Here is a 27370-nt window from a genome sequence, read left to right as displayed (position 1 = left end):
GTACAATAGCGCACGCTCTTCTAATTTGCCGCCGTAATCACTGCAACGCATAACCCGCTTACGTCGGTTTTCCAGTGAACTCCCTAAGCGCTCTCTGCTCTCATTTTCGGTTTTGTGCAGAAAAAAAAAACAGAGAATTTCCTCGCGCTGCAAGGAGTTAAAGAACGAGTTTTTCTTCGTTTCAAAAACTGATATGGCATCGTCTCGTTTACGAACTCGGCATGGCGCTAACCAGTAGACATTGCTAATTAAGACGTTACTCAATTAAGCTCAGTTCATGAGCTAGCAAACCAGGCTCATTTTTTAAATTAATAGGCGTCCGCCGCGGTAGCGTGTCCGAACCCGCGTCTTTCGGGTCAGCAGCCGAGCGCCATAATCACTGAGCCACCGCGGCGGCCAATTTTTGAAAGCTTAATATGTCTTGTTGTCTTTGCTCAGTTTTGTTGTTTTTTGTTTTGTTTTTCATTTTATAAAGACGCTCCATAGAAAGAACTGCAAGACAGTGGCCCTCCGAGAAATTTCATATGTACCAAAACTTCGCCGGCCAGGAACTTGTGACTTCAACGCCGTTACATTCACGCTTTCTGTAGAAGGGTATACTGATGGGTGGCACTTGAACACAGACCATATGAGGAGTATGAAGTGAATTGTTTATTTCTATTTATTGAATGGAGGCCATCATTGTAGACAGCAGCAGTCACTCCTCCTTACTAAGTGTTAACATAGCACTAAAGATAAGAAGCAGTCCACCCAAGTGGCGGAGACAAAAGAATAGCCAGAGACGGACGAATAAAGAAGGATAAGAGTGTACGCTTAGTTCATGGTTTGGAAGTGGTCGGAAGTTAACGCTGAATGCGTCCACTACTGTATCGGTGTCTTGTTTTTCGGATGCTGTACAGCCTCGCAAAGTATTAACCGAGAAGCCCAAGTTTCGACGTTATTAAGTATTTATCCGAATTTCTTTCTCACCTTGAGACAAAAGAAATGCTACAAAAATTTGTAACATGTCCGTGATCGGCTTACAAGCGTGTGTTTTCAGCAAGCCGGGTGTATTGAGATATCAATGCCACGTGGCAGCCCGTCGACTGAGCGAATACAAGCACAAGAGGTGAAAGTTGCGAAATACAAGAGGTGAAAGTTGCGAATTGTACACCGTCATGCAATTTCTATTGCTTCGTCGCTTGAGGCAAGGCGAAGAATAGTCATAGCCACCAACATCGCCAATAGTTTCGACAGCGATGATGCAAAAGAAAGTGCAGGACGTGGTACAATAGCGCACGCTGTTCTAATTTGCCGCCGTAATCACTGCAACGCATAACCCGCTTACGTCGGTTTTCCAGTGAACTCCTTAAGCGCTCTCTGCTCTCATTTTCGGTTTTGTGCAGAAAAAAAAAACAGAGAATTTCCTCGCGCTGCAAGGAGTTAAAGAACGAGTTTTTCTTCGTTTCAAAAACTGATATGGCATCGTCTCGTTTACGAACTCGGCATGGCGCTAACCAGTAGACATTGCTAATTAAGACGTTACTCAATTAAGCTCAGTTCATGAGCTAGCATACCAGGCTCATTTTTTAAATTAATAGGCGTCCGCCGCGGTAGCGTGTGTGTTCCTGAAAAGACTTCCTTTTTATTTAAACCACCACTCTATTTTTTAGGAATTTTACACCGCCTCACTGAAAACCTCGGCATAGTTTCAACGACGTTTCCACACCAAACAGGCAAAACTGTTACAGCCGGAAAAAAAAATCGCTTAATCACCGATTCCCGATCGTACCGCATCAGAAGCTAATTAGAGGCTAAAAAACAGTTTTCGTGCCTGTTAGAGACGCCCCAATTTCTCACGTTCATTTGTTAGCGACCTGCGAGACGCCGTTAGTTTCATAATTAATAAGTGTCCTTCATCCCCGAGTTTTGTATTAAGTGATTTTAACATCTGCCTTATTTCAATGGTCCAATATGGAAAGGAGCACGCAATAAGGCTACCACGTAAGAGAGTTTTTGACTGGTGCCGTTTGTTCAAGTTAACAGTGCTTGTTATGAACCGACCAAAATATCAGGTGGGACTAAAAATATTCTTGGTCCAATGCTAACTGACGTGTCCGGGTTTTAATCCGAAATAACATATTTTGCTGGCCTAAGTGACCATGTTTTCTTTACACATCCACGTTAGGACCACGAATAAACTGGAAGATAGGAACAACGCAAAAAAACGAAGGACAAGGTAAACAACGAGACAGACAGGCGCTTTCTTTATCTTGCCTTTCCTTTCTTGCGGTGTTCATTTCCGTACGTATTCATTGTTAACTCACCCGCTACGCATTATTGCTACATTTAAACCTTTGCAAAATGAAAATAAAGTATTCCGCTATTATAACGGGGCAAATACTGATGAAATTGCTGTAAATTATTTTTTTCTAGGTATTTTGCGGAAAACATTGACACTCGCAACACTGAGGAAAAGTGGAACATTTTTCTCAACAAACTTGAGCAACTACCCACACATAAATTTCACTACACACAATAATGTCCAGTTCAAAAGCCCCGTGCACGGCAAAAATAATTGGCTTTGGTAAAAACTCCAAACGCGCCCATTAAGCTACAAGAAAGCCCGTTTCAAAGAACGCTGGATGGCATTAAAATTGCCGCTGATGCTTGCTTACGTTAGCTTTCTTCTACCCACAAGGCTAACGTCTAAGAAATGCATTACCCCATTGAAAGCCCAAAAATGTGTTGGAATCCTAATATCCAAATGAAATCTTCACAATTCCCTGAGAAAAATCATAAGGCCAAAGCGTTCATAACGATGACTGGCCCACGATCCTGAATAAAATGTTCGCAAAAACTTTTCCAGTGCTATTATCTAACAATTTCCAGTGTTTCCCGCTTTGAACAATAAACTACGCCTCCTGTTGCTGTGGACTCTATTGGCATTCAGAATGTTAAAAACGTCCCTGAATAATTATTCGTCCCCCGCCACCGATGACATTAAATTATCATTCTTTAAGGTCACCAAAACGCAGATACAGGAAGCCTCACACAAGATCGCAAATAGGGAAACTAGGGCTAGTCTTAAATTTAAACCAATCAGATTATTCCACACCAGAGATGTGAGGGGCGGGGACAAAAAGCCTAGGTATAGGCTCGAATTGGGGTCCCGCCCCCTGGAAAGCTTAATTGATTGGTTTATTGGGGTTTAAAGGGACACTGAGGAGAGCACTATTAATATATTTTTTATAGCAAAATCCGATAGTTCGGCATGTCATGGCTTTGTTGCCACTTGGCCGGCAGCGAAAAATGCATTTATTTCTAAGAGATTTGGATTCGAAGTTGAAAAGGTTTTTCCCGCCGCTGTGATTCAAACTTGGGATTCGGCTATGACGACAGAGGACTAAGTGACGTGAAACATGACGTGACATGACGTGATGCAGACTCCGTGATTTCTGGTGCCAGCAGTGCGGCCTAGCAGCAGCCGAAAAGAAAGCTACCGCCGGCCGCACGTTGAAGGCATCTATCGGCTATTGCGGCCGTCGCTACAGTCGCTTCGCTTACGTTTGCACCGGCGTTTTGCGAGCGTTACGATGGATCTCGTTCTCGAAGTCGTCAACGAAGTTCTCGCAAATAGACACCTTTAGCATACCGTGCACCTTGATACCGCTAGCGGAATACCGGGAGCCCGCCTAACGCCGGCGAGCAGGCGCTGATTGGTCCCGATGCTTCAGGCGAGCGCGTAGCTGCCCGGCACGTGGCGCCATCTGGCGACGTCAAGGAGATTTGCGCATGCATTGGCTGCGCCTCAGTGATTTGTGCTTCTCGTGTCCTAGCGTTGCATTGGTTCTAGCAACACTGTTTTGTTATATGACGTCATGACGCTTGTACTTGCGAGTTTGGCCTGTGGCGGCGATACCTGTATTTTGGTTCTTGCTCTTTTCTACGTTACAAGAGCTTTGTTGTCAGTATGAGTGGCGTTTTTGTAATCAGGAGCTGGTATTCTGTCGATACAAGCCAACTTCAATTTCTCCTCAGTGTCCCTTTAACGTGATAAAGCAACTCAGGCTATGAAGGACGCCGTAGTGAAGGGCTCCGGAAATTTCGACCACCTGGGGTTCTTTAACGTGCACTGACATCGCACAGCACACGACCTGTAGAATTTCGCCTCCATCGAAATTCGACCACCGCGGCCGGGATCGAACCCGCGTCTTCGGGTCAGTAGCCGAGTGTCATAACCACTGAGCCAAGGCGGCGGGGCAAAAAACCATAATTCAGCACCAAACCTAAAAGCACGCAAAGCTGCAACACCATAGCACATAATATGCCTACCAACATGTTTATAACAGAAAAAGAATGTGTTATTTATCAATACACATTAACAAAGCATTCGTACGGAACATAAGCATCAAGTATTCAAATCAAGCAAAAAACATCACAGCAATGTTCATCTTTCTACAGCAATAGAATTTAGGATAGTGTGACAAAAACACAAAAGTTGATAATGCATATAATGAATTCTGCCGGGAAATAGAAGGGCAATAGGAGTGTTACACCAATTTTGAACAAACATTCACCAAAGAACTAGCTCCCACACTACTTCCCTTGTATAGTGCATCACGCGTGTATTTTAGAATACGTAATATTTACTGACCTGGTAAATTTCCTAGAATAGATTTAAATTTTTCTTCACAGCGTGAGACCTCAAAACAGTACTCCTGTGAAACCATTTTTTGTTACGTGCACAATATGTATGCCATTTTTGATGACGGTTCGTACGTATACTGCGTATTCTTGGACTTTCTAGGGGCCTTTGACAAGATTTGCCACATGCTACTATTAAACTCGGTCAGATTAATCTTGACGACCTCTTGCTAAAGCGGATTGAACACGTACTTCCTCATTAACCGCCAGCTTTGCAACAGCCAATAATTGCCGCCCGTCCTTAATAACGGTTACACCTGGCCTTCCACAAGGCAGTGTTTTATGCCTTCTGTAATTTGTAATGTACATTACGGATTTGCCTGATTTTTTTTCTTCCCCCACGCACTTATTAACGGCGATTGCGTCGCGTGCCCAGAAATTAAAAACGACAGTGATACGTAACCCCGTGAACCAGAATAAAAAAAGAATTCCTAACTGGTGTCACAACTCACTAATGGAACTACATGTCGCTGAATGGTATTTCGGGTCTCTGGTAGCTCTCCTACTTATTATCTGAATGGATCCCCGTAAGATAATGCAAGATGCTATAAATACTTCGAGTGTTGATATTACAAACAATATACCATGAAACCTCCATAGTATCAATTTCATCAGTAGCGTTAATGGTTCTCTAGAGTATAAAAGACGTAACATTCCACTACCCTCCTCTTCATTAAAACTCCATTTTACAAAACATGAGTCACGTCAAAATTGAATTACGCAACACCGATTTGGAACATTAAAAACACCATTTCGTGGATAAGCTACAAATGGGTCACAATAATGCAGCAATTTTCCAACCACAGCCGCACAGCCTGCATAACCTTACCAAAATCGTCACAAAATTCACCTAACCAAGCCTCCCCAGAGGAATCTTTCACCTCTGAGTCTTTTAGAAAGTTTTTCGTCATCCGACATTAGCCCAAGAGTTCATCTCTTTGCCAGCTAACGTATCGTTTTGCCGCGATCACCGCCACCCTATAGCCGTACCGAATGTCACACTACTTCATTTTCTATGCCGTTTTCAGAGGACATCATATGACTGGAACTACATTTATCGTAGGCTTTAATGCCGCGCGGTGGCTCAGTGGTTATGGTGCTCGGCTGCTGACCCGAAAGACGCGGGTTCGATCCCGGCCGCGAGCGGTTGAATTTCTTTGGAGGAGAAATTCTAGAGGCCCGTGTACTGTGCGATGTCAGTGCACGTTAAAGAACCCCAGGTGGTCGAAATTTCCGGAGCCCTCCACTACGGCGTCTCTCATAGCCGGAGTCGCTTTGGGACGTTAAACCTCATAAACCAAACCAAACCAATCTTAGGCTTTAATGAGTACTGCTTTTTGGGATCAACTACCTAAGGTTCAGCCTCTGGACAATGCTATAGCCTCCTGTCATTCTTTATTCTTTATCTCTGACAGCGGTACACATGAAGTAGCGCCCAGTCGGACTCACCGATGATGGCGCACACGGAGACGAACGCGACGGAGGCCACGAAGTACCAGGTGAGGTTCCTGTCCACCGGGTGGGTCAGGAGCTTGATGGGTGCACTCCGCATGTATCGCGGTGTCACCACGGGGGGCTCCGGCTGCTGAGACGACTGCTGCTGCGACGTCCTGGTTCCCCCGATGCTGGTCTGGTCCAGGTCTATGATCACCTGGCGGTGGTCGGCCACGGAGCCCCGGCTAGCGTAAGGTGGCGGCCGGCCGTCCTCCATGCAATCACCGGTGGGGTCACCGGGAACGGCACAGGGCCATCATGCAAGCGACGCCGACGACTTGGTGCGGGTGGCTCCCACTGCTACTGCTGCTGGTGCTGCTGGTGGTGCTGGTGACGGTGCTGGTATCGCGACTTCTTTTGCTGGTGGTATCGTAGGTAAGTGGGGTTTTCCTCCGGTATTCTTCCTCCGGGTGTCCGCCCCGGCGGTACGGCCACGTCGTTGTCATGGCTCCTGGAAGACAGAAATGAAAGACGTCGATATTGCTTAGTCATCGTTATCAGCCGAATGAACGTTATCAGCTCTGCAATAGTCAGGGTTCACTTTCAGAATATTGCTTGCGTCAGATAACAGCAGTAGAACTTTCTTAAACTCAATTGCTACTTTTGTGTGAATGGTAGACTGATCATGCTGTGGTGTATCCGTCTGGTGGGTGTTGCCACACGCACTCTTATCCGATTCTGGCAGGCCCGCATCTGTGCTTTGTTCTATGTTGGCGTTAGCGATTTAACTTTACTTTTTCATGAATATCAATCCAATTGAAACTAATAATACCGTCTCTAGTACGCTCACTTAAAGGAGTGAGTTTACAATCACTGATTCTACCTCAGTTGCTCCGCCGTTTTGTGTGCGTTACCTTGTTTTGTCCACTACGCTTTTTTTACACTACTTAAGCGTCACATATCTCTACCCAAGTTCAATTCTTCTAAATTTCTGCTGTGATATGATCACCTGGCGTTTGCGCCTCTTTGTTGTGCTATCTTACAGATGAGATCGCAAAGCTACCCGAAAATGAGTTGACATTTCCATTGTCCATGTTGCAAAGGAAGTGCTGCCGTCACCATAGTTACAAATTTGGTCAAGATGGCTCATTTTAACTCGTAAACAAGAGAGTAAGTGGCCATACCAGAGGCGACAGAATGGGCGCTCAGGCGACTGCGGCAAGTTTTTTATCCGAATGATGCACGCCCCTCCTGCGAGACAAATCAAATGTTGTGATGCTCGGGGATTAGCGAAAAGAATATCCCAGAATAAAAACCCATAGCTTCAGCTGGTATTCCAAAATAACCATGCTTTACTGCTGCGTTGCCTCACTTCATGATTTAGACGAAAACGTAAGCGATTATCGCTTAGGTTACGTTAAGTTAGGTTATGTGAGGCACGTTACGGCAAGTAAAGAGATATACAAGTGATGCAAAGTAGTAGATTAATGTACTGCGATCTACATGGTGAACCAGCGGTTAAAGACCTATACTCGTCTGTTCTTTTAGTGTCCAGTGAAATAAGCCAGGAAGGACGAATTCTTCACTGGCCACAAAAAAAAATATAATTCTGAACACGTAGAGTCTAAGAGTTAGGGCCGATGAAGAATATTCTGCCGATTCACTTGCTGAGGCCGAAAGACTGAGCGGCGTATTTTTCGTAGTCCTTGATACTGCGCCAACTTAGACCAGTGCTGTTAACAAAGCTTTTATGGCTGTTGGCTCTTGCACCTCTTTTTCTCATTCTGGACATTGACGTCCACGTTCCCTCAATCCCTAGAAAATTCAACATCAGAAGAAGACGCCGTACACACACAAAATTAAAGAACTATTAACTGTAGACTGTAAAACAGTTAAAAACGCACACCATCTTATCTCCAGCGTATCTAAAGCATGATGCACTTTCCACCGTATCTCAAGCATGAGCACTTTCCTCACTCCACTAATGCTCCGCAGCTCCCGATGACACAAAAGAGTACACTTCCCAAGTGTCCCGAAATAAGAGTCGATACGGAACACGTGCTGCACGCATATAAAGCTGTTATTTTCTTTTCCTTTTTTTCTTTCCATACCCCTCACCTTATCTTGCAGTGCTTATCTGCATTGGCAGTTTGCGCATCACCAACGTTCATTCTCGAGACGAGCGCTCCTTTACACGGGGCCTAAGTAGTGGCCTCAAATGAAGTTGTTCTCCTCCGCCTACCACTTACCGTTATAGATATACTTCCTATACCGAACGGAAGTCTCCCCCTTGGCAGGTGAGTGGGGAAGCACGTGTCCACGTGAGGCTATTCAAAGCAAGCAAACGTGTAATGGTATTGTGTTTAGCCTTGCTAATTGTTATAGTCGGCAGCGAACCGAAGCCCGTCGTGGTTTCCCGACTGAAACACACATGGGCTTCCGGCGACTGCCCACGACTGCCGAGCAATGAACATCGCTGTTCGCCAGTCGGCGACCGCAGGCCAATTTCGCTCGAAATAGAAGGAGCCAACGGCATGCTTATGCAAGTACTTTGGCCCTAATGTGTATGTAGGTTCCTGCGCGCTCCGGATTCTTCGTCTCGTTGACCCACATTCCTTCGCTGACTTGTGTTTCTTTTCGACGGTATTGATCGCAGCTGCAGGGCTTCATAGTTACATGCTGTATCCCAGGACGCGTGGCCGCGTTAGTGCGCTGTGCTGTTAGTTATCATAGGAACTATTAGAGTAAGTTGCTATGAGAATTACTATTAGGGAGTCTGACCTTCTTACGTGCACAGTGTAGATAGAGGCTGCGCATTTGAAAGCTTAATGTTTAGTTTAGTTTTGGCGGTTTAGCGTCCCAAAGCGACTCAGACTATGAGGAACGCCGTAGTGAAGGGCTCCGGAAATTTCGACCACCTGGGGTTCGTGCACTGACGTCGCACACTACACAGGCCTCTAGAATTTCGCCTCCACCGAAATTCGACCGCCGTGGCCGGGACCGAACCCGCGTCTTTCGGGTCAGCAGCCGAGCGCCATAATCACTGAGCCACCGCGGCCAATTTTTGAAAGCTTAATATGTCTTGTTGTCTTCGCTCAGTTTTGTTGTTTTTTTGTTTTGTTTTTCATTTTATAAGGACGCTCCATAGAAAGAACTGCAAGACAGTGGCCCTCCGGACCCTCCGAGAAATTTTATATGTACCAAAACTTCGCCGGCCAGGAACTTGTGACTTCAACGCCGTTACATTCACGCTTTCTGTAGAAGGGTATACTGATGGGTGGCACTTGAACACAGACCATATGAGGAGTATGAAGTGAATTGTTTATTTCTATTTATTGAATGGAGGCCATCATTGTAGACAGCAGCAGTCACTCCTCCTTACTAAGTGTTAACGTAGCACTAAAGATAAGAAGCAGTTCACCCAAGTGGCGGAGACAAAAGAATAGCCAGAGACGGACGAATAAAGAAGGATAAGAGTGTACGCTCAGTTCATGGTTTGGAAGTGGTCGGAAGTTAACGCTGCATGCGTCCGCTACTGTATCGGTGTCTTGTTTTTCGGATGCTGTACAGCCTCGCAAAGTATTAACCGAGAAGCCCAAGTTTCGACGTTATTAAGTATTTATCCGAATTTCTTTCTCACCTTGAGACAAAAGAAATGCTACAAAAATTTGTAACATGTCCATGATCGGCTTACAAGCGTGTGTTTTCAGCAAGCCGGGTGTATTGAGATATCAATGCCGCGTGGTAGCCCGTCGACTGAGCGAATACAAGAACAGCCACACGGCTGCGGCAGTTATGGCGCGAGGAAACTTGGGCCCGCTTTGTTGACCAGCCCAAAATAGACCCTTTGAGGTCGATCTAGGCACGTGGGCTTTAAAGTGCGCCGATCCCGTGCGGGAGTATTGTTTCCAAACTTTCCCCTTTTAAACGAGCGCGTATACCTCCGTCAGTTGGCAGTGTCGGTTACCACGTTGACCGTTGAGAAATAAGCAGGACACGTACTTGTTTGGAGAGTCGGGGACACGTGCAAAGCATTTGCTTCAGCTTGCTCGACGCTTTCAGCACACGTGCGCACAAATCGAATGTAGAATGCTACTTGTCATAGTAGCGTTTTTCTAGCCTGCTACTGCATCGCAGAAGCAGGAAAAGCTAGTTGCACTTTCAAGGGAGAGTTAGCATAAAGTGAACTTGATTTATCCTGATTGATTAAAGCTTTATGAGATACAAATGCGCTGCTTTTATTGACAATGTAGCTTTTATAAGTTGCAAAGGCTGAAGGAAATGAAGAGCGGATGCAGCCATCAGACGCCAGCAACAGCCCCGTTTCAAAACGAACGTCATACGAGCCATTCGTATATCCACTAATGCAATAATATCCAGTAATGTTTTTTTTTACTGATTTAGAAGGATAGAACAAACCCCAATCCGTTCAGCAAAGCGATCACATGGTGTGCTATGTTGCTGGCGCCATGATCAATGTCGCGCTCGAGTTTGAACTCTGTCTCCCGGGTGAAGGACAAAGCATTGCATTATCGACTCCGAACTCTCGCAAGAAGCACCTATTTTGCTACTGAACGAACGAACGTGAATGCAGCGACAAAAAGCAAACAATCCAACCTGATAAAGAACTAAAATTGAAGGAAGTTGTTTTCATTCTCCATTAAAACACCATAGCACACACAACAGCAGCACGATGACACGCAGTTTTGCAAAGTCAACTTCGATCCCAGCCTCCACTCTGGCTAATGCGACTGGTTCGAGACTGCGTATATACACGCCTATGCAATTCTGTTGGGCAGTGGTGCACGACTGGCTTTCTCCCACGCTCCGCTTCCCTCAACCCTCGCCCTCTTCCTCCGGCTGTTGCTATTCTCACGCGGTGTGGACACACGCAGACACGGGCCAGCAAGCCCCGGGAGCGAGGCAGTGGAGGGGGGCGGAGAATCAATACGTCTGGGAGCCAGGCTGGTGCATATGAGTGGGCCGGTTAGCGCTGCCGTCACCCTTCTTTTCCCAGTCATTCTTTCCCCGTTTCCCTTGCCTCTTCCCCATAGCACTGCTAGGGACTTTCCAGTTCCCCGTTCCGACTAGTTTTCCCCTTCTTCTCCCTGTTCTCCTCGCACATTGCCCTTTTTAGGCGCTCCCCGCTCTGCACTTGTCGATCATGTCCGCGCGTCAGAGACCGCGCCTTAAAAATGAGTCGTCGGTGTTCCCTCTAGCGTGCCTGACCACGGAATGTTGGAACGAATGAAACGATCACATAGTGTCACGCATCGGAGACTTGCAGTGCTAGCTCTGAGCGCCATAAACACGAAAAGAGAAAGAAAAAAGAAGAGAAGTGTCTACAGACGCTGCGCGCTGCAGTTCACTCTATCCGCTTGTTTGGGCAGCGGACAAGAGGTAAAGCAAAGTTGCACAGGCTGACAATTTTTCAGTGAGCGGCACCAGATGATATTTCACATTTTGGAATGACATTGCAGCGAATGAATGCAAAAACCCGGATACTTATAAAATATATCCGCATCTAAGGAAAGCATTTGCTTTTTGTTTACGACATGCGCTAAGTCAGAGCACTCGCGAAAGGTGTACTATTTGTACAACGGAACAACACAGGAATATACCATCTCTGCGAATTCAGCTATAGCGGTGAACCTATATTTAATATGGGTTGACCTTTGCAACGAAGAGGCTGGCATTTGCATCTATCTGTCGGAGTTATATACAGGAAGGGTGTAGACATCTGTCTAGCGCGCAAATAGCCTGCCCTCCCCTGGGCTTCTTTCCCTCTGCCCCTTTCTCACTCCTTCATCTCTTTCCTGAGGGTGCGGGTTCAGATGTCCACATAGAGCAAGACAGTTGCCGCCCCCTTTCTCTCTTCATGACCAAGTCTAGTTTCGTAAATTTGTACCACAGCTCATCAGCCACTTCTCTGACTTCATGCGAGCGGCCTACTTTTATAGGGGCATTTTGTTTTTTCAATGCGTTAACATTAGAGCCGATGTATCGGAAAAATGTGTCTCCATCCGCTCGTCTATAGCCTAGGATGTCAGATGGAAAAGTGGAGAGAGAAAAATTCACCCTTTGCGTGCAGGGAAGTAGAGGGAGAGGGAAAGTGGGAGACGAAAGGCGAAGAGACGCTGGAACACAACGAGTGGGGGGTGGGGGTAATGCGTGTCACACGGTGTTTGACCGACTCGATGTCGCCACTCGTTCGCACGTCTAAACCCGTTAGCGGCACCGGCTGCTACGTCCAGGGTTAACACTAAAGCTAACACATACTGTGACGTATAAATCGCATTCACCGTACGTGCTCTTTGAGCCTCGACGTCTTCTTGAGATAAAAAACTCGTAAACCTAAGAGCGCGTTCCGGCTCATAGTTCCAAAAATGGGTCACGGCCAAAGCAGTTTTTTTTATTTATTCTGCAACATCTGAGCAAACTATTAATTGAGAACACGTTTCGAGCGAAGAATTTCGAAGAAGTAGTGAAATAACACAGAATGACGCCAAAAAAAAATATATAATTCCCTGTGGCCGTCGAAGACTTGTCTTTTTTAATATCACAAAACGGTTTGATGGAACACGTCGCTGACTGAACTGATGCACTTAGAGCGGTTCCCTTCCAGAATGCGTCTGGCATAGCTGCGGGCTCATTTTTGGAGCTATTGCAAATGGACTTAAAATCTACGCAGATGGAACGGAACGATCACATCTTCCTATAGAATTGTATGTGTATAGTTTATGTATAGCCCCCGTTTAGGTAGACGTCGTCTTAGAGTCAAAATACATGTTGAAATAGTGTTTAGCAGAGACAAACGCATTGTAGGCCTTCATATTTGCTGATGACTTATCAGTGTTTTTAAAAGATCGTGACAGACCAGAATTTGAAAAGCAGTCTTCATTAGTGTTGCCAGTATTTAAAACTGTTTTGTCTCTCTTAATATTGTATTAAGAAATCCCGGCCGATAATTGTTTAAGGTTTTCGGAATTAGAAATTCATGTCTAATAATTTTTGGTTTGCTGGGGTTTCCAGCCAAGAGCCAGCAAACCCAACCTTTCTTTACATTCATGCCACTCTAAAATAATAAACAGAGGCCGCGTACAGTCTTGTCTAACAAGCTCGCAAGTCATGTGTACATCGCCTGCAAAGCACTTACCAACATCAGATCCGTCGCCTCAGTGAGGCGGACTATCCTTACTGTGTCATCACATATCTCACAAAAAAAAAGAAGCTCGGAAAGCTCAAGGAACCTACAAATGTACATCCTGTTCAAACGGGCACTTCTAGAACAACGTTTGCAGTGGATCTGTGTATTCATAGCATACCCCACAATCTCAAGAACGTGGAAAACCGGTCTAGCTCCAGACCTTAATTTTCCGCTTGGAAGCGTCTTCGGACTATGTGTGCAAAAGTGAACAACGACAGAAAGGCAGATATCTCAGAGCAAACACTGCCAGAAGCATGTTAGTTGAGTAAATAAAGTACTTTATATTGTTCTTCTAAAGCTAGAGGTTTAATTGACAGTTTGTATGGGAGTCACTAAGAGCTGGCATGTCTTAGCCTCAGGGCATTAACGGAAAAATGGTACTGTACCGCCGTCTTTTTTGGGTGTTGCGCATGACGGTAGATATTTACTGGATTCTGCCGCTTGCCCGCAGTTATTTGTTCTGTGCAATAAGAAACGAACTATTCGTTGTTAGTGCGCCTACGTGTGCGTGTAGTGTCACGGCCGCTCAATGGAGAGCGCGCTGGGTGCGGCCCGTCGCGTCGCCCGAAAGAGCCGTATTGCGCCTAGTTCTCATCGCCACCGCTGCGGCGCCACCGCTCCGGGACGAGTCCGGGCGGAGAGCTGTGCGCAGCGGCCAAGGCAGTGCTTTCGTTGAGGCGTCCGCGCTGTAGGCGCTGCGTTTCACACATTATGGTGATGCCACGTGCAAGTTTGCTATTGATAGCCTGATAGCGGCATGTCACGATCACTGCCCTTTTCCAAATCGCACGTGCTTTTACAGCGAAAATCGAGGCAGAAGTGCGCTTCGCCGAGCGGTCACCCATTCAGTGACGGGCGTTTCAAACACTGTAATAACTTATTACATATTACAATCTTGAACTCGGGACAAGGTTTCGGGCCACTTATTCAACATGCACTTTTTGTAAACTTAGGTTTTAGGTCGTAACGTTCAGCATTATAGTTCAGCCTGTTGCTCCGTTTTCGCTGGAAATAGTTTCAAGTGTGTACCACCCCGTACGAGGGTCATCCCAAAATTAAGGACTGCAGTTTCTTTATAAATCGAAAGATATCTTTATTTTAAGCAAATTACAAATCACTTAAAAGGGACACCATTATTCTACTTTTCCACATAATCGCCGTTGGGGTCTATGCATTTTTACAGAGGCTGGGGCAGTTTTTGTATGCCCATGTCATACCAGCTCGCCGCTATGCCGCTGAGGAAGCGTTTGACCGCATCTTTCACTTCGTCATCATCAGTGAAGCGCCTTGCAGCGTGGTGTTCTTTTAGCTTTGGAAAGAAGTGGTAGTCAATTAGTGCCAAGTCCGGACTGTAGGGCGAGCGGCTGATGACGTCCTATGCAAACTGTTCTAGGAGAGCGATGGTTTGACAGGCAACGTGGGGGCGAGCGTTGTTCCTCTTCTGCGATTTTGAATCGCCCCTCTGAGTTTTTAAAGGGTCTCACAATAACTGTCCGCGTTTACTGTGGTGTCAGGAGCCAAGAAGTCTATACCAGCAATACCCATTTTCGATCCCAAAACACAGTTGCCATGACTTTGCCGGCAGACTGCGTTGGCTTGAATTTTCGCGGCTTGGGCGAAGATGAGCGCCGCCACTCACGTGGTTCTTGTTTGGTCTCAGGCGTGAAGTGGAATGTCTAGGTTTCATCACCCGTAACAATAGAATGCAAATATCTCCGTTTCATCTCCAGAACGCGGAAGAAATTCGCGGGACGAGTCAAGGCATTGTTGTTGATGGTCGTCTGTGAGCATTCGCGCAACCTGTCTTGCGCACAGCTTCCGATTTTTCAACTTTGCTGTTAAACTCCTATGAATAGTGCTTCTAGAAACGCCAGGAACCAAAATGCAGAGTTCATCGATTATGATCCTTTGTTATTGCTGCATCATTTCTTCGACCTTCGCGACTATTTCATCCAAAATTGACGGCCTCCCGCTTCTTTCTTCGTCGTAAATTTAAGTGCGACCAGCTGCGAACTTCCTACACCACTTGGGGAAATTTTTAACATCCATGCAAGACTCTCCGTACACTTCCGTCAACTGGCGATAATTTTCGATTGGTTGCACGCCATTTGCGTGAACCTCGCTCCTGGCGGTAGTGACGAACGGGAGCTCCATTTCAAATGGTTGCCGGGCCAGTCCCTTTCGCGCTGAGTCGTGGCTTGTTTGGAAGACGGGGAACAATGAACACAGCAGTATAGCGAGCAGCCACGCATATAGTTTCCCTGCGGCCGCAGCCCTTTGGAGACCTCACTTTTCGGATTACCATCGTAAATATACTGCTGACACAAACAGTTGCAAAAGAAACAACAAAAGACAGCCAGTTCAACCAGACGCCAGCAGGCTCAGCCAATGTTTTTCGTTTTATTTTGAAGCCACGTGATGCACCGAAGGAATTCAAGCCCATTTTACAAGCGAAGAACTTTCCTCGAAAGCGGTTTATGAGCAAGTATGATTTTTTCCACCTGAGATTGATGTTTTCTACCAAATCGGTCAGCAGTGGTCGCATTAGTTTGGCTGGAAAGGCTTTGCAGAGGTCCTCGGTGTGACTGCGGTCTTCTCTCGCAAATCAACTCCGGACATTGCTCAAAATAGGGATGAAGGGCTGAAACCACTATGTTGCATAGCTTGCTGCTTCTGCGGGAACTCATGGTAACCGATCTTCGGATCTTTTCTTGCGTTTGTGGTGCACAGCGGCAAGCAACAGTTGCGTGGCATGGTGTCGCATGCGCTTAGGACGGTGTTGACACAGGCACCGATGAAAAGCACGCAGAATTAGCAGAACCACGCGGTCATGCAGAGCAGTTACAGCGAAAACACACGCCAACACAGCCGGCGCACTCCTTCCGCGTCGGCGGCTTGTCACGGAGTGGTGGCGCCCCCGCGGAGAATAGCGGCGGAAACTTCAACTTCTCCCAATACGCGCTTCCCCAGCCATTGAGGCGCGACGCGGCGGGCCGCACCAAGTGCGCCTCCATTGAGCGGCCGTGGTAGTGTGCTCTTCTCCATCTGCAGTCCACATTTTGGCGCCTTTTCGTAAATAAATGTCCAATCAACTCGCCAAACAGTAAGTGCTACACAATGGGTAGGGTCGACAGCAGCTATAAATGACTAACGGGGTGGCCCTAAAACGACGTCTAAAAGGTCGTTACCGCAGCGGTACATTCGTTTCTGTCTATTGGGCATACAACGTTGCCAATAGCTCCCTATCATCTGTTCAAGACGACACCAATACAGCGCACTGTATCCACCAAGTGGACGCTTCGTCCGTTTTCCTATCGCCATCTGTCCAGGTATACAAATACTGGACGGATCGATCAGGGCTTATTAAAGCACGGTGTGGTCATGACCATCTGACAGCGAAGTAATGGGAACACAAAGAGATCGAAAGCACAGCTGCCCTTCCCTGCATATTGAGAAAAAGCGACTACCTAAAACTGTGCTAGTTTCACCACGTGCGCAGTGAATACATAGATACGGATATACTGCTTTTAAGACTGCACATCAAACGCATGTACATCCTAGTTTTCCTTCAGCATCAAAGAGTGCAGAATGTTGAAGGAAGGCATGCAGCATTATCACACGAAGAAAACAAAAGATCACTGTCCCGAAAAACACGAATCGTGATTGGTGAGAATGTAGTTGTATGACGTTATGACGTCAAAGTGTGAACCTTGAATGGCTGCATAATAATTGATGGCCACTGAACAAAATACTTGACCCCCAAATCTCTGACTGACCACACTCAGTTTTGTTTTTCCCCTAAGCGTGTCAGGAGAGGTTGGTACCTCACAGCTACAATTGTTTCCCATAATATCCAACACAACTGCAACGCGCAATACTATCTGCAACGCAGTGCGTAAGTAGTTAGCATTATTAGGTTATGTTAAGCGCGGCACCGTGTTAAGCAAAGGCGACGCAAGGGTGATGTCAAGGTATTAAGCAAAGGCGATGTAACTACTGATCAGTTCGCATCTGTGGCAAAGAAAACAATCAGGCATAGTCGCAGTAGGACAATAAGCGACAGAAATGGTGACAATATGGTATCGCAATGAGAAGAGCTGTGAAACGCCATGGCTAAAAAAGGCGGCACAGAAGCAGAAACGGTGCATTCGCCGAACTGTCCTCCTACTGTGCATAAAAATGTGGTCAATCTTCAATCGGGGACAACCATCTCTGGGACTGGATCAAAACATATGAACGCGAGCCCTCATTTTCAACGTTTGTGTGGTTAGCTTTTCAGCGTGTGAGAATATATGCTTGTTGAAGTCGTCATCCCGTAGCTTCTTCTGCAGTGCCAAAGAAAGCTGTCCTGAAGTACAGTATAGCATCCAAAAGTCTATTACTGGCCTCGAGAAATGCTTTCGATGAGAAAACTGCTCGCTTTTTAAGCGCGTTGTCTTTGGGTTCGTGTCTTCATGCCTCTATACATCCAGGAAACTTTGCGCGGCCATCATTGCGTTTCGTACTCTGTACTTCTTTCTTCCAGCTTGGGAACTCCGCCTCCATTTTCGGCTCTAAATTTGCTCAGCGGTCTCAGGCTGAACGTTCCCAACTCTCTCCCCGCAAGCGGCTGTTCTATTCTCACGAAACATAAAAACGCCACTAGGCAGCCGGCCGACCTAGCGCCTTGCCAATCGATCCGTCCCGTAGGATAGTTGGCTGCTCGGAACGCGTCTCATAGAACAAGAGAAGCTGCCGGTCGGCGCCGTGGGCGCGTCTGGCGGCAGGGGTTGACCAGCGATGCGAAAGGGCAGTGACTTGCGTCGATTCGAGATGGACTGAATACGTCTAATGTCGTTAATGTCGTACGCTTCGAAGAATGTTCACTGGTAGTCGGGTTCTAACTGGTCCGAGAATAAGCGAGTAGGAAAGATAGCGGGTCTGACGTCCTATGTGCTGTTTGCTTGAACCTGCGGACCAGGACTTGGGCTGTTACGCTTGAGAAACTTCAGGCGGATTTCAAGGCTATTTGCCAAAGCTTCATCCATGAAATTGGTCTAGAATTCTCAGACTTACTTCATGCTGTTCCTCATTCTCCTCCATAGGCCGTAAAAACACCTGCTGGAAATACAAACACGCCCGCATCTCTCTACGACTAATCAGTTGAAACGAGGGGCCGTATCTCAGAACTATACGTGGTCCATTTCTCTATTTCGCCCCTCTGTTATTGTTCGCTGAGATATACCAGCGCCTTTCAAGCACCAGTAGGAAGAGACCATTGGGTGGTTTCAAGCACCCGACATTTCATTTCAAGCACCCGACCATTGGGTGGTTGGCGACCCGACTTCACCACTGGCAGCCAGTCGAAGCCAGTGGGGAAGCCCGGTGTCCAAACACGCAATAGTTGGGTCGCTTCACAGAGACGCTTGAAGAGAGAGAGAGAGAGAAAAGGACAGAAAGGCAGGGAGGTTAACCAGGCGATGCCCAGTTGGCTACCCTACACGCGGGGAGAAGAACAAAGGGGAAAAAAGGAAAAAGAGCACGCTTGAAGGTCTCGGGTATGGACAAATGGACAGTTATGGAATACGGACCCGGGACGCTCCGGAAGCACTTGCCATTTCTCGAAATGCTTTCGGTCTCGCATATGTAAGCCAAACTGCCGATATTAACCTTATCGATTCTGGATATTAATCCATGCCGCTGCCGTGTGTAACTTAAAGCATAGCAAACCCTTCTAACGCGACAGCGTTAAAACTCCCTTTCTGCAGAAAATCCGGCGTCATCGGCGGTGTCATCGTCGTCGTCGGTGGCGTTATGAGCGAAAAAGCAGCTGGCCCAACATCCAACTAGGTCCCGTGAACTTGTGGTGCCATCACAGCCTGCCCACCGTGGCAGGTGGTCACCCGGCCACCGGACAGTCAGCAAATGGCCCACAGGTGGCAGTTAAATTAGTGAGTGGTCGCGAGAGGTTGGTCGGGAAGTGCAATCTTGGTCGCATGAGCCCAACCAGTGGCAGAACCTGCCATCGCAGGGCAGTGGCTCACCGCTTAACCGCTGCACCAATTCCACATATATAGGCATTTACCCATTAACACTATCGCATCACACCCTTAAGGCGGTGCTTAAGAGTCTTTTGCAGTTTTTATCCTCTCTGGAGCTCCAATTTTATGAATCTTATGACGGATTTTAGTTATAGCATCGACGATAGAAAAATAACCAGAGTCAATAAATACAAATACCTTGGATTAACACTTACTTCTGACTTACGTTGGAATTCACGCATAGATAATACATGTCCCAAGGCCCCAAAAGCACTGTGAAGCCTCAGACGAAATATGCATAGTGCAACCAATTTAATAAAATGTCTAGTTTTTAAGAATTGATAAGGCCCATCCTCGAATACGGAAAAATTGTTTGGGACCCCCACACTGCAATCAATTGCTCTAAGCTGGAAAGAATTCAGCGTCTCGGTGCTAGGTTTATATTTAATAGGTACCGACATTCTGATTCCCCAACGTCTTTGTGTAAACGTACTGATTTGGAAGCGCTCAATTTTAGAACCAAATGTGAGAGGCTCAAGTTTCTTATCCAGATTATTAATCGCAGCTTGAAAATAAACCACTCAAAGTACTTCGAAATTAAAACTGGAGAATTATCACGCCATCGTCACAGCTTGTACATACCAATGCCCACTGTGCGAAATGGTTGCTTTAGTTTTTCCCAAGAACCATTAAGGAATGGAATATGCTCCCAAACTCTCTTGTCACTTCACAATCACTTAGGGCATTCTTAGATAAGATGCGCGATGTTTTATCGTCTACATGAAATATATGTCAGAGTTTTATTTTTGTATAAGTGGTGAACGCTTTATGTACCGAATTTTTTGCCCGTTTCAATGTTTGTGTCATTGCTATTTTTTATACCTCATTAACCACTCCTGTTATAGGCCGTTGCCTGGGCTGACAGTATAAATAAATGAAATTAATGAATGATAACACCACAAATGCCTGTGAATTCTTTTTTCGGTAAGAAATTCATAGTTTATTGTGAAGGCACCAGCTTTACCTGCAACTGGAAAGCTCTTGGTGGTAAGGTCATTAGGTCAAGCAAGTGTTTCAACAAACAAAAATAATGCGGTAAAGGGGACTGTGTTTATCTTCCTGTTTCCGTTTCTGCTTAACTGTGCCATTCAGTGTCCTCAAAAGAAAGAAGATTTTTTGCAGTTGCATTCTTTAGCAAAGCGTAAATCCTGGTTCAAATAAGGAAAGGTGTGAGGCAAGGAGAAACAATATCTCCAATGGTATTCACCGCTAGTATACAGGAGATATTTAGAGGTCTGGATTGGGAACAGCTGGGGATAAGAGTTAATGGAGGTTATCTAAGTAATCTGCGATTCGCTGATGGCATTGTATTGCGAAGTCAGTCAGGAGATAAACTGTAAAGCATAATCTATGACTTAGACAGGCAAAGCCGAACGGTGGGTCTGAAAATTAATATGAAGAGAATGAAGATAACGTTCAACAGTCTCGGAAGGTAACACCAATCCCCCGCCTTGGGTATGTGCCATTCAGCCCGAGGACATCATCATCATCATCAACAGCAGTTCTCAATTGATGGCGCGGTGCTGAAAGTAGTGATAAAATATGTGTATTTAAGCGAGGTAGTCATAGCTGATCCGGATCATGAAAGGGAAAGAACGAGAAGAATGGGGTAGAGCACATATGGCAGCATCTCTCAGATCATGAATGGCAGTTCACCAATATCCCTCAAGAGAAAAGAATATAACAGCTCCATCTTACCGATACCCTCCTATGGGGCAAAAATAATAGAGGCTTTATCATTTATGTGGCAGAAACGTGGAGGCTAACAAAAAGGGTTCAGCTTAAATTGATGAAAACACAGCGAGCTATGGAAAGAAAAATGATTGGTCTAAAGTTACAAGACAAGAAAAGAGCAAGATGAATCCCTGAAAAAAACACAGGTTAATGATATCCTAGTCGAAATAAAAAGGAAGAAATGGGCTTGGGCAGGGCATGTAATGAGAAGGCACGATAACCGCTGGTCCTTAATGGTAACGGAGTGGATTCCAAGAGAAGGCTAGCGTAGGAGGAGGCGGCAGAAAGTTAGTTGGACGGATGAGATTAAGAAGTTTGCGGGAGCACCATGACCGCAGCTGCCGAAGGACAGGGTTAATTGGAGAGCCATGGGAGAGGCCTTTGCCCTGCAGTGGGCGTCGACAGTAAGGCTCTTCGTCAACCAACCAGCTGCTGCTGCTTATCACCATGATGATAATGACGATGCTGAATCCTGGCTCGACATCTTACGTCAGTCATAGGAAACACGAGTCACCTACTCAGAATTTTTGCTGGAAGAATGTTTACAACCTGCTTTAGTCACCTTCTTTTCCTTGTGTTCCGACATGCTAGTTTCTCATGAGCAAGTATTATACGCTTAATGTTAATCTACATTAACAAAGCAGGATGGAAAGGAAATGTGAAATCGGTTCTCCGCCCCTATGTAACTGAGCTTGTATTCGGACTTTCATCACGCAGGAAGCCCAAAATAAACTCACGCTATCTTCAGTCCAAGTGCAGCATTGACTCTTCGATTTCTGACGACGACCATTTTTGCCATCTACTGAGCAGAAAGCATGGAACCCCGCTCTATGGCCGTACATCAACAGCACTTCCGACACCGGCTGCTTTGTGAGCGATAAAAATCCCGCCTACTTTCATTTCAGGAGCGACCGCCCGCGAAGTCATTAGGGTTGGTCATTACTTATCCGTTTTCGGAATGGATTCAAAACACAGAAAATGCATCACGCAATTATGCCGCTGAAAGATAGCGGCTGTTTTGAAAGGAAAGTAAATATGCGACGACAGATGTTCATCATCCGCACTAAAAAACACTCTCATATACAAATGAAAAACACGCGTGTCCTGAAAAACAGTTTTCTTCCGCTGACAACAAAGACAGTTGCTTATACTGTACCAACAGCACCACGAAGAGTGAGCTGGAATGAAATCTCCCTTGTTGGAAAAAAGCAAATAAGAGGACACATCTAATGGCAATGATACGGAAACACTATTCGCAATTTACAACTCTCTTCCCCCACGTGGCACAGCATAAATATTGTGCGAGAGTCGATCCGCGCGAGTGACTTTTGTAACTTTCGGGTAAACAATGTGAGCGCTTGTTCAAAACTGTGAATAGAACCCGCCGCTCACAGTTTATACAAGTAAGTAGTCACGCGCTCATTACGGAGAAGGAATAAATGTCTGTCGAGGCACTATTTGCAACACAATTGATGGAGACAGTAAATATTTGGAGGCTTTAAGACGACTAATAAATGCGTGAACAAAGGAAAAATAGAAACGATGAGAAACGAAAGGACGGAAGAGAGGAAACCGAAATAAAAAATTGGGGTAAGGAAAGAAAGAAAGGAAGAAGGGAAGAGAGAAAGAAAGGAAGCAAGCAAGGAAGGAAAAAGAAAGAATGAAAGAGAAAGAAGGAAAGAAAGAAAAAGAAAGAAACAAAGAAAGGAAGGAAAGAAAGAAGGAAGGAAGCGAGGAAGAAAGAAAGAAAAATGAAGAAATAAAGGAAAAGAAAAGAAGAAAGAAAGAAAGAAAGAAAGAAAAAAAGAGAGAAAAGAAAGAGAGGAGGAATGAAAGAAAGAGAGCAGGAAAGAAGGAAAGGAAGAAAGAAAGGAAGGAAGAAAGAAAGAGAGAAAAAGAAAGAAAGAAAGAAAGAAAGAAAGAAAGAAGGAAAGGAAGGAAGAAAAAAGATAGTAAGAAAGAAAGAAAGAGAGAGAGGGAGAGAGAGAGAGAAAGAAAGAAAGAAAGAAAGAAGGAAAGAAAGAAAGAAAGAAAGAAAGAAAGAAAGAAAGAAAGGAAGAAAGGAAGAAAGAAAGAAAGAAAGAAAGAAAGAAAGAAAGAAAGAAAGAAAGAAAGAAAGAAAGAAAGAAAGAAAGAAAGAAAGAAAGAAAGAAAGAAAGAATCGAGGAGAGGTAGGAAGGAAGAAACACGGTAGAAACGAACAAACGAAGGAATGAAATAAGCGAAGAAAGAAACAAAGGAACGAGGGAGAGAAGAAAGAGAACGGCATTATTTAGACAGCCGCACGGTAGAGTTGCCCGTAGTGTGCAAGAATTGGTCGGTCACGGCGTATTGTACTGCCGGAGAATTCGTGGTGAGCCAATAATCCGGTGATGGTTTAAGGCGGCCCATATAAATCTATGACTGCAACATAACCCACGACAGTTACCCTGACTGTTGCGAGAAATGGAATCGTGGTCGATGTCGCCGATACCGGGCGGCAGCGGCCAACCTTCTTTTACCTAAAGTCTTTTGTCAGTCATTAAACCCGATGAAGGGTCAGCCACGACACGTTAGCAAATGTTAGACTCTCCGACAATAAGTCGTGAGCCGCACTTCCGCACAACACAAGTTTTCCCAAGTTTGTTCCTGAAACAAGCAAGAAAAGCTTCTGCGGTCCAGTGTACACCTCGTTCACGCAGCATCCAATGAGTAAAGGAAAAATCTGCTGCACTGAATCGGTCTTCGACCCAGCGATTCATCCTGCTCAGAAATGGGCGATCTTCCTTCCTTCAATGAGGGCCATTTCATGAAGTATGGCGTGTCATCCTGCGCCTCTCAACAAAAATTGCACAACAAACTGTGTCTATCATCATTCAGCCCTTTTCGCCGGACATCCCTTGTCGTTCCTCAACCGCTTCGGTCAACGACTTAGCTGACCTCAAGGAACGTCCATTCCATGCCTTCTTTCTGCCATATTCTTGGCCAGGGTTGGTCAAAAAGCACAAGAATTCCAGCCAACGCTGAAGCAGCAACAAAAAGATGGCCAGCTAGAAGCCACTGACAATGGATTCAAGTAACGGCCTATTAGCTACGCAGTTCTATCCTTGAAGCTGGCATCCACCAAGTATCGTTACCATTTCCGCGATGTCTCAAGCCACCAAAAGCAAGGAAGAAACGGAAACGCAGAAGCAATGAAAGAAGAAGTGGAACGGACACTTTCGCCGCAAGTGCTTGTGGGTGAGGCCGTTCCGCGCTGTTAACCTTTTCGAAGCAATCGTCTTGCTTCGTCCGAAATTTACGACTCCAACGCAGGGAGCCAAGCATTGCAAGATAGAAAAGGACATAAGTAAATTGAACAGAAAATGGAGGCCACGGGCCGTTCATGCGAACCGTTGCCAGCTTGGCTGCAACCCCCTCGCCCCCCCCCCCCCCTCGTCTTTCAAGGCGGTATGTCAGGGCACACACTTTTGGCAAGTGAGAGAGACAGAAATTAAATAAAAGAGTGGCGGGACGTTAACCAGACTGAAAGACATCCAACGCAACTCGAAACACATTCCTTACCGTGTGACACATACAACTACATCAACAAAGTTTGATAGCACTCCGGCCCTCGGGGAGCCAAGTGTGTGTCAAATGACCCGGTTAAACGTGTCGCAGAACATAAATCACGAATTTTCCGCTCCGCCACACTTGCCGTAAATTCTTCACTGCTGGTGCTGCGCAAAACGCTCTAAGACAGGTTGTGGTCAAACTCGACTGCGATCCTGTGGCCTGCGGCACCCACTACTGCGAGATCCCCGAGAGTCGGGCTAGCCTGAATGAATTCACCTTTTTTTTGCTTTGCCAGCTTGTAGCACGCTGGACTCCGGTGTCGTACATGGACCCCTGCCTTTTGTCATGTGTACAGCGAAGTGACTTCTCGGTAAATGAACGAGTCCTTGATTAGGCAGATCTGCTCCCACCAGGAGGTAAGGCCAGAGTTCGTCAAATGCTTTTATGATGACAGTCACCGACCACACATACGTGGTTCGGGCCTAAGTGAAGAAGGATTAACTATTTTTGTGACTGTTTTCAGAACAAAATTCGTCGTAGAACATTCCACTTCGATATAGCTTAAACTGCGTCTGACGCTAGCAAAGCCGTGCAGAAAATCGATATCGGTTGTTCCACCATTCGCGAGTACAACGACATTTACTGTATGATAGCGGAACAGTAGCCTGCGGGAAATCTTCCCCTGTTATCCGGGGAGAATTATTAACGGCGTAAAATTTTCTCACGCACGGAGCACCAGAAAGTGCAAATAAACCGCGTTCAGCGCCACGCTTCACGTTATCTCAGAACATGACGTCACTGAAGTGGAAGCAACCACTGACGTGGACGCAATCACAGTCTTCACACTTCTTCACTGATTTTCAAAATATGCCATGGACATTACCCGTCCGGAAAAAGCTACTAAAAGCGAATAACTTTGACATGTTTTGCACCTGTACTTATGGAGTAATCAACGGTTGAATGCGGACAACTGCAATGTTCCCTTTCATGGCGCACGCGCTTGTACATTACACTTAGCGACCACAAAACGCGACACATACAGTATGCAGCGCAGTGTCCGATTGCGGTTGTTCTCTATGCGCATGTATTGGGAACTCTTCGCTTCAACTTCCAGTTCATGCATGAACTAAGGCCAGTGTGGTCCCAGTCAACACTACAAGCCTTTCGAAATAAATGCTCGTATCTTCATCGTTCTGTTTATATCGCACATACAAAATTCATTCCTCTGCGTACGTGCGCGTCCAGCGTACGTCTGTCCACGCGTTTTTCTTCTGTATTTTCTCATTCGCCCGTTTTATTGCGTGCGTCAGTTGTTTGCTGAGCTCTCCCTCTAAGGGGGAGAAAAAAAAGACATGGATCCCGCTTAGGGCTCCGGAGCAGGCATCATTTTCTTGCCCTGGAGCTATGAGACGACGCTCGTCTGTACACAAAGAGGACGAAGAGAGGGGAAGAGCCAAAGAACGCTGACGTCACCACAAATGCCCTTCTGACTTCCTGGCGCCTCTGGTATCTGTTCGTACGACGGACGGTTTTACTTCTTTTCGCGCCATTTTCCGAGTATTTTAGGGTTTGGTCCTTTCGCTAGAGGCGCGTGTTTGTAGTTTTATTTCTCGACGAGCTCACCAGGAGCGCCCCCTTGTTGGTGTCAATCTCATCAAGACACACGCAAGGAACCTTAGTGTTCGTGAGAGCACGGACAAGCGCCAACAATGGCGTGCTCAAATAAAGAACGCGGCCGCCGGAGGAATTGAACGAATCGTCACCGACTCTTCTCGATTCTTTAGTGCAATTTAGCTCCAAGTCGGCGACGGTGCTACTTTCTTACCCCCCCCCCCCCCCCTTTTTTTTCCTTTAGCGCTCTGTCTAGCTCCGCTCTATGTACAGTGGCGCCATCGACCACCCTGAGGCAACAGACTGTACTCTATTTATATACCGGGGTTCGACCGCTGCAATTTCTTCAAATCGAGCCCAGTGACACTTTTTTTTTCCCCCGCGTCCCTTTCTTTGTTATCTTCCGTCGACACGGCCGTTGTTCGGTCCATTTGCGCTAACGCAATAACCCGAAGTGTTTCTTTCTCCGGGTCCATCTTTTACACTTCGGGGTCAATGCAGTTGAGCGCAGCGCGTTAGGAGCAGTGCACTCCGACACGCGATGAAGGCGCGATTTGGCTTCCCGCTTTCTTCGGAGTTGCGAAGCAGTTCTGCAAAAGACGCATTGTGATTTTTTTTTCAGGTAGTGCGTGTGGTCGATGGACCCGTTGGCTTGTGCAAGCTGTTCAGTCATCATCATCATCAGCCTGACTACGCCCACTGCAGGTAAAATGCCTCTCCCATGTCCCTCCAATTAACCCTGTCCTTCGCCAATTTGTTCACTAGTCACGCTGTATCTGATTAGCTAAGTGGCTCGCGTTCTTAAGTACGCAGGCTTCAAAAGTGCTGAACTTTTGCGAAGATGAATGTCTGGAAGCCATGGACTAGAGATTTAGTGACTGCACGGGCTTTGGCAGAGTCTTCACTCACAAATACACACGGACACACAAAGAGCATGTGAACGTAATACAGGCTTGTTCATAATAACCGGTGTTTTATATATCACACCTTCTACTATCCGCGATAGTTTCTTTAAACACAGCTATTACTCTTTCTTCCTGCCTGTCGAAAATCAGTGAGCTCCCCATCTTCGTTTTTTTTTGTG

At 46.1% G+C, this 27370-nt stretch overlaps 1 protein-coding gene across 3 annotated transcripts in view; it reads right to left on the bottom strand.

Moving 5' to 3' along the window:
- LOC149328699 (uncharacterized) overlaps window positions 1–27370 on the bottom strand; it is a 340147-nt gene that overhangs the window by 102836 nt on the left and 209941 nt on the right. For 2 of the 3 annotated variants that reach the window (XR_016285470.1, XM_089559645.1), the window contains exon 3: window positions 6136–6631. Coding sequence is in view for 2 of the 3 variants with exons in the window: in XM_089559645.1 (XP_089415771.1) it covers window positions 6136–6397 (262 nt within the window). In the remaining variant the exon portion in view is untranslated. Of the gene's footprint in view, window positions 1–6135; window positions 6632–7304; window positions 7372–27370 lie in introns of all 3 variants that reach the window. The other variant, XM_089559646.1, reaches the window with a different exon arrangement.

Source organism: Amblyomma mixtum, chromosome 9 (assembly GCF_055824585.1).
Source record: "Amblyomma mixtum isolate Tamu chromosome 9, ASM5582458v1, whole genome shotgun sequence".
Classification (NCBI taxonomy): domain Eukaryota; kingdom Metazoa; phylum Arthropoda; class Arachnida; order Ixodida; family Ixodidae; genus Amblyomma; species Amblyomma mixtum.
Note: the sequence above shows the minus strand (reverse complement) of the source record. Positions and strands in the feature narration are given on the sequence as shown.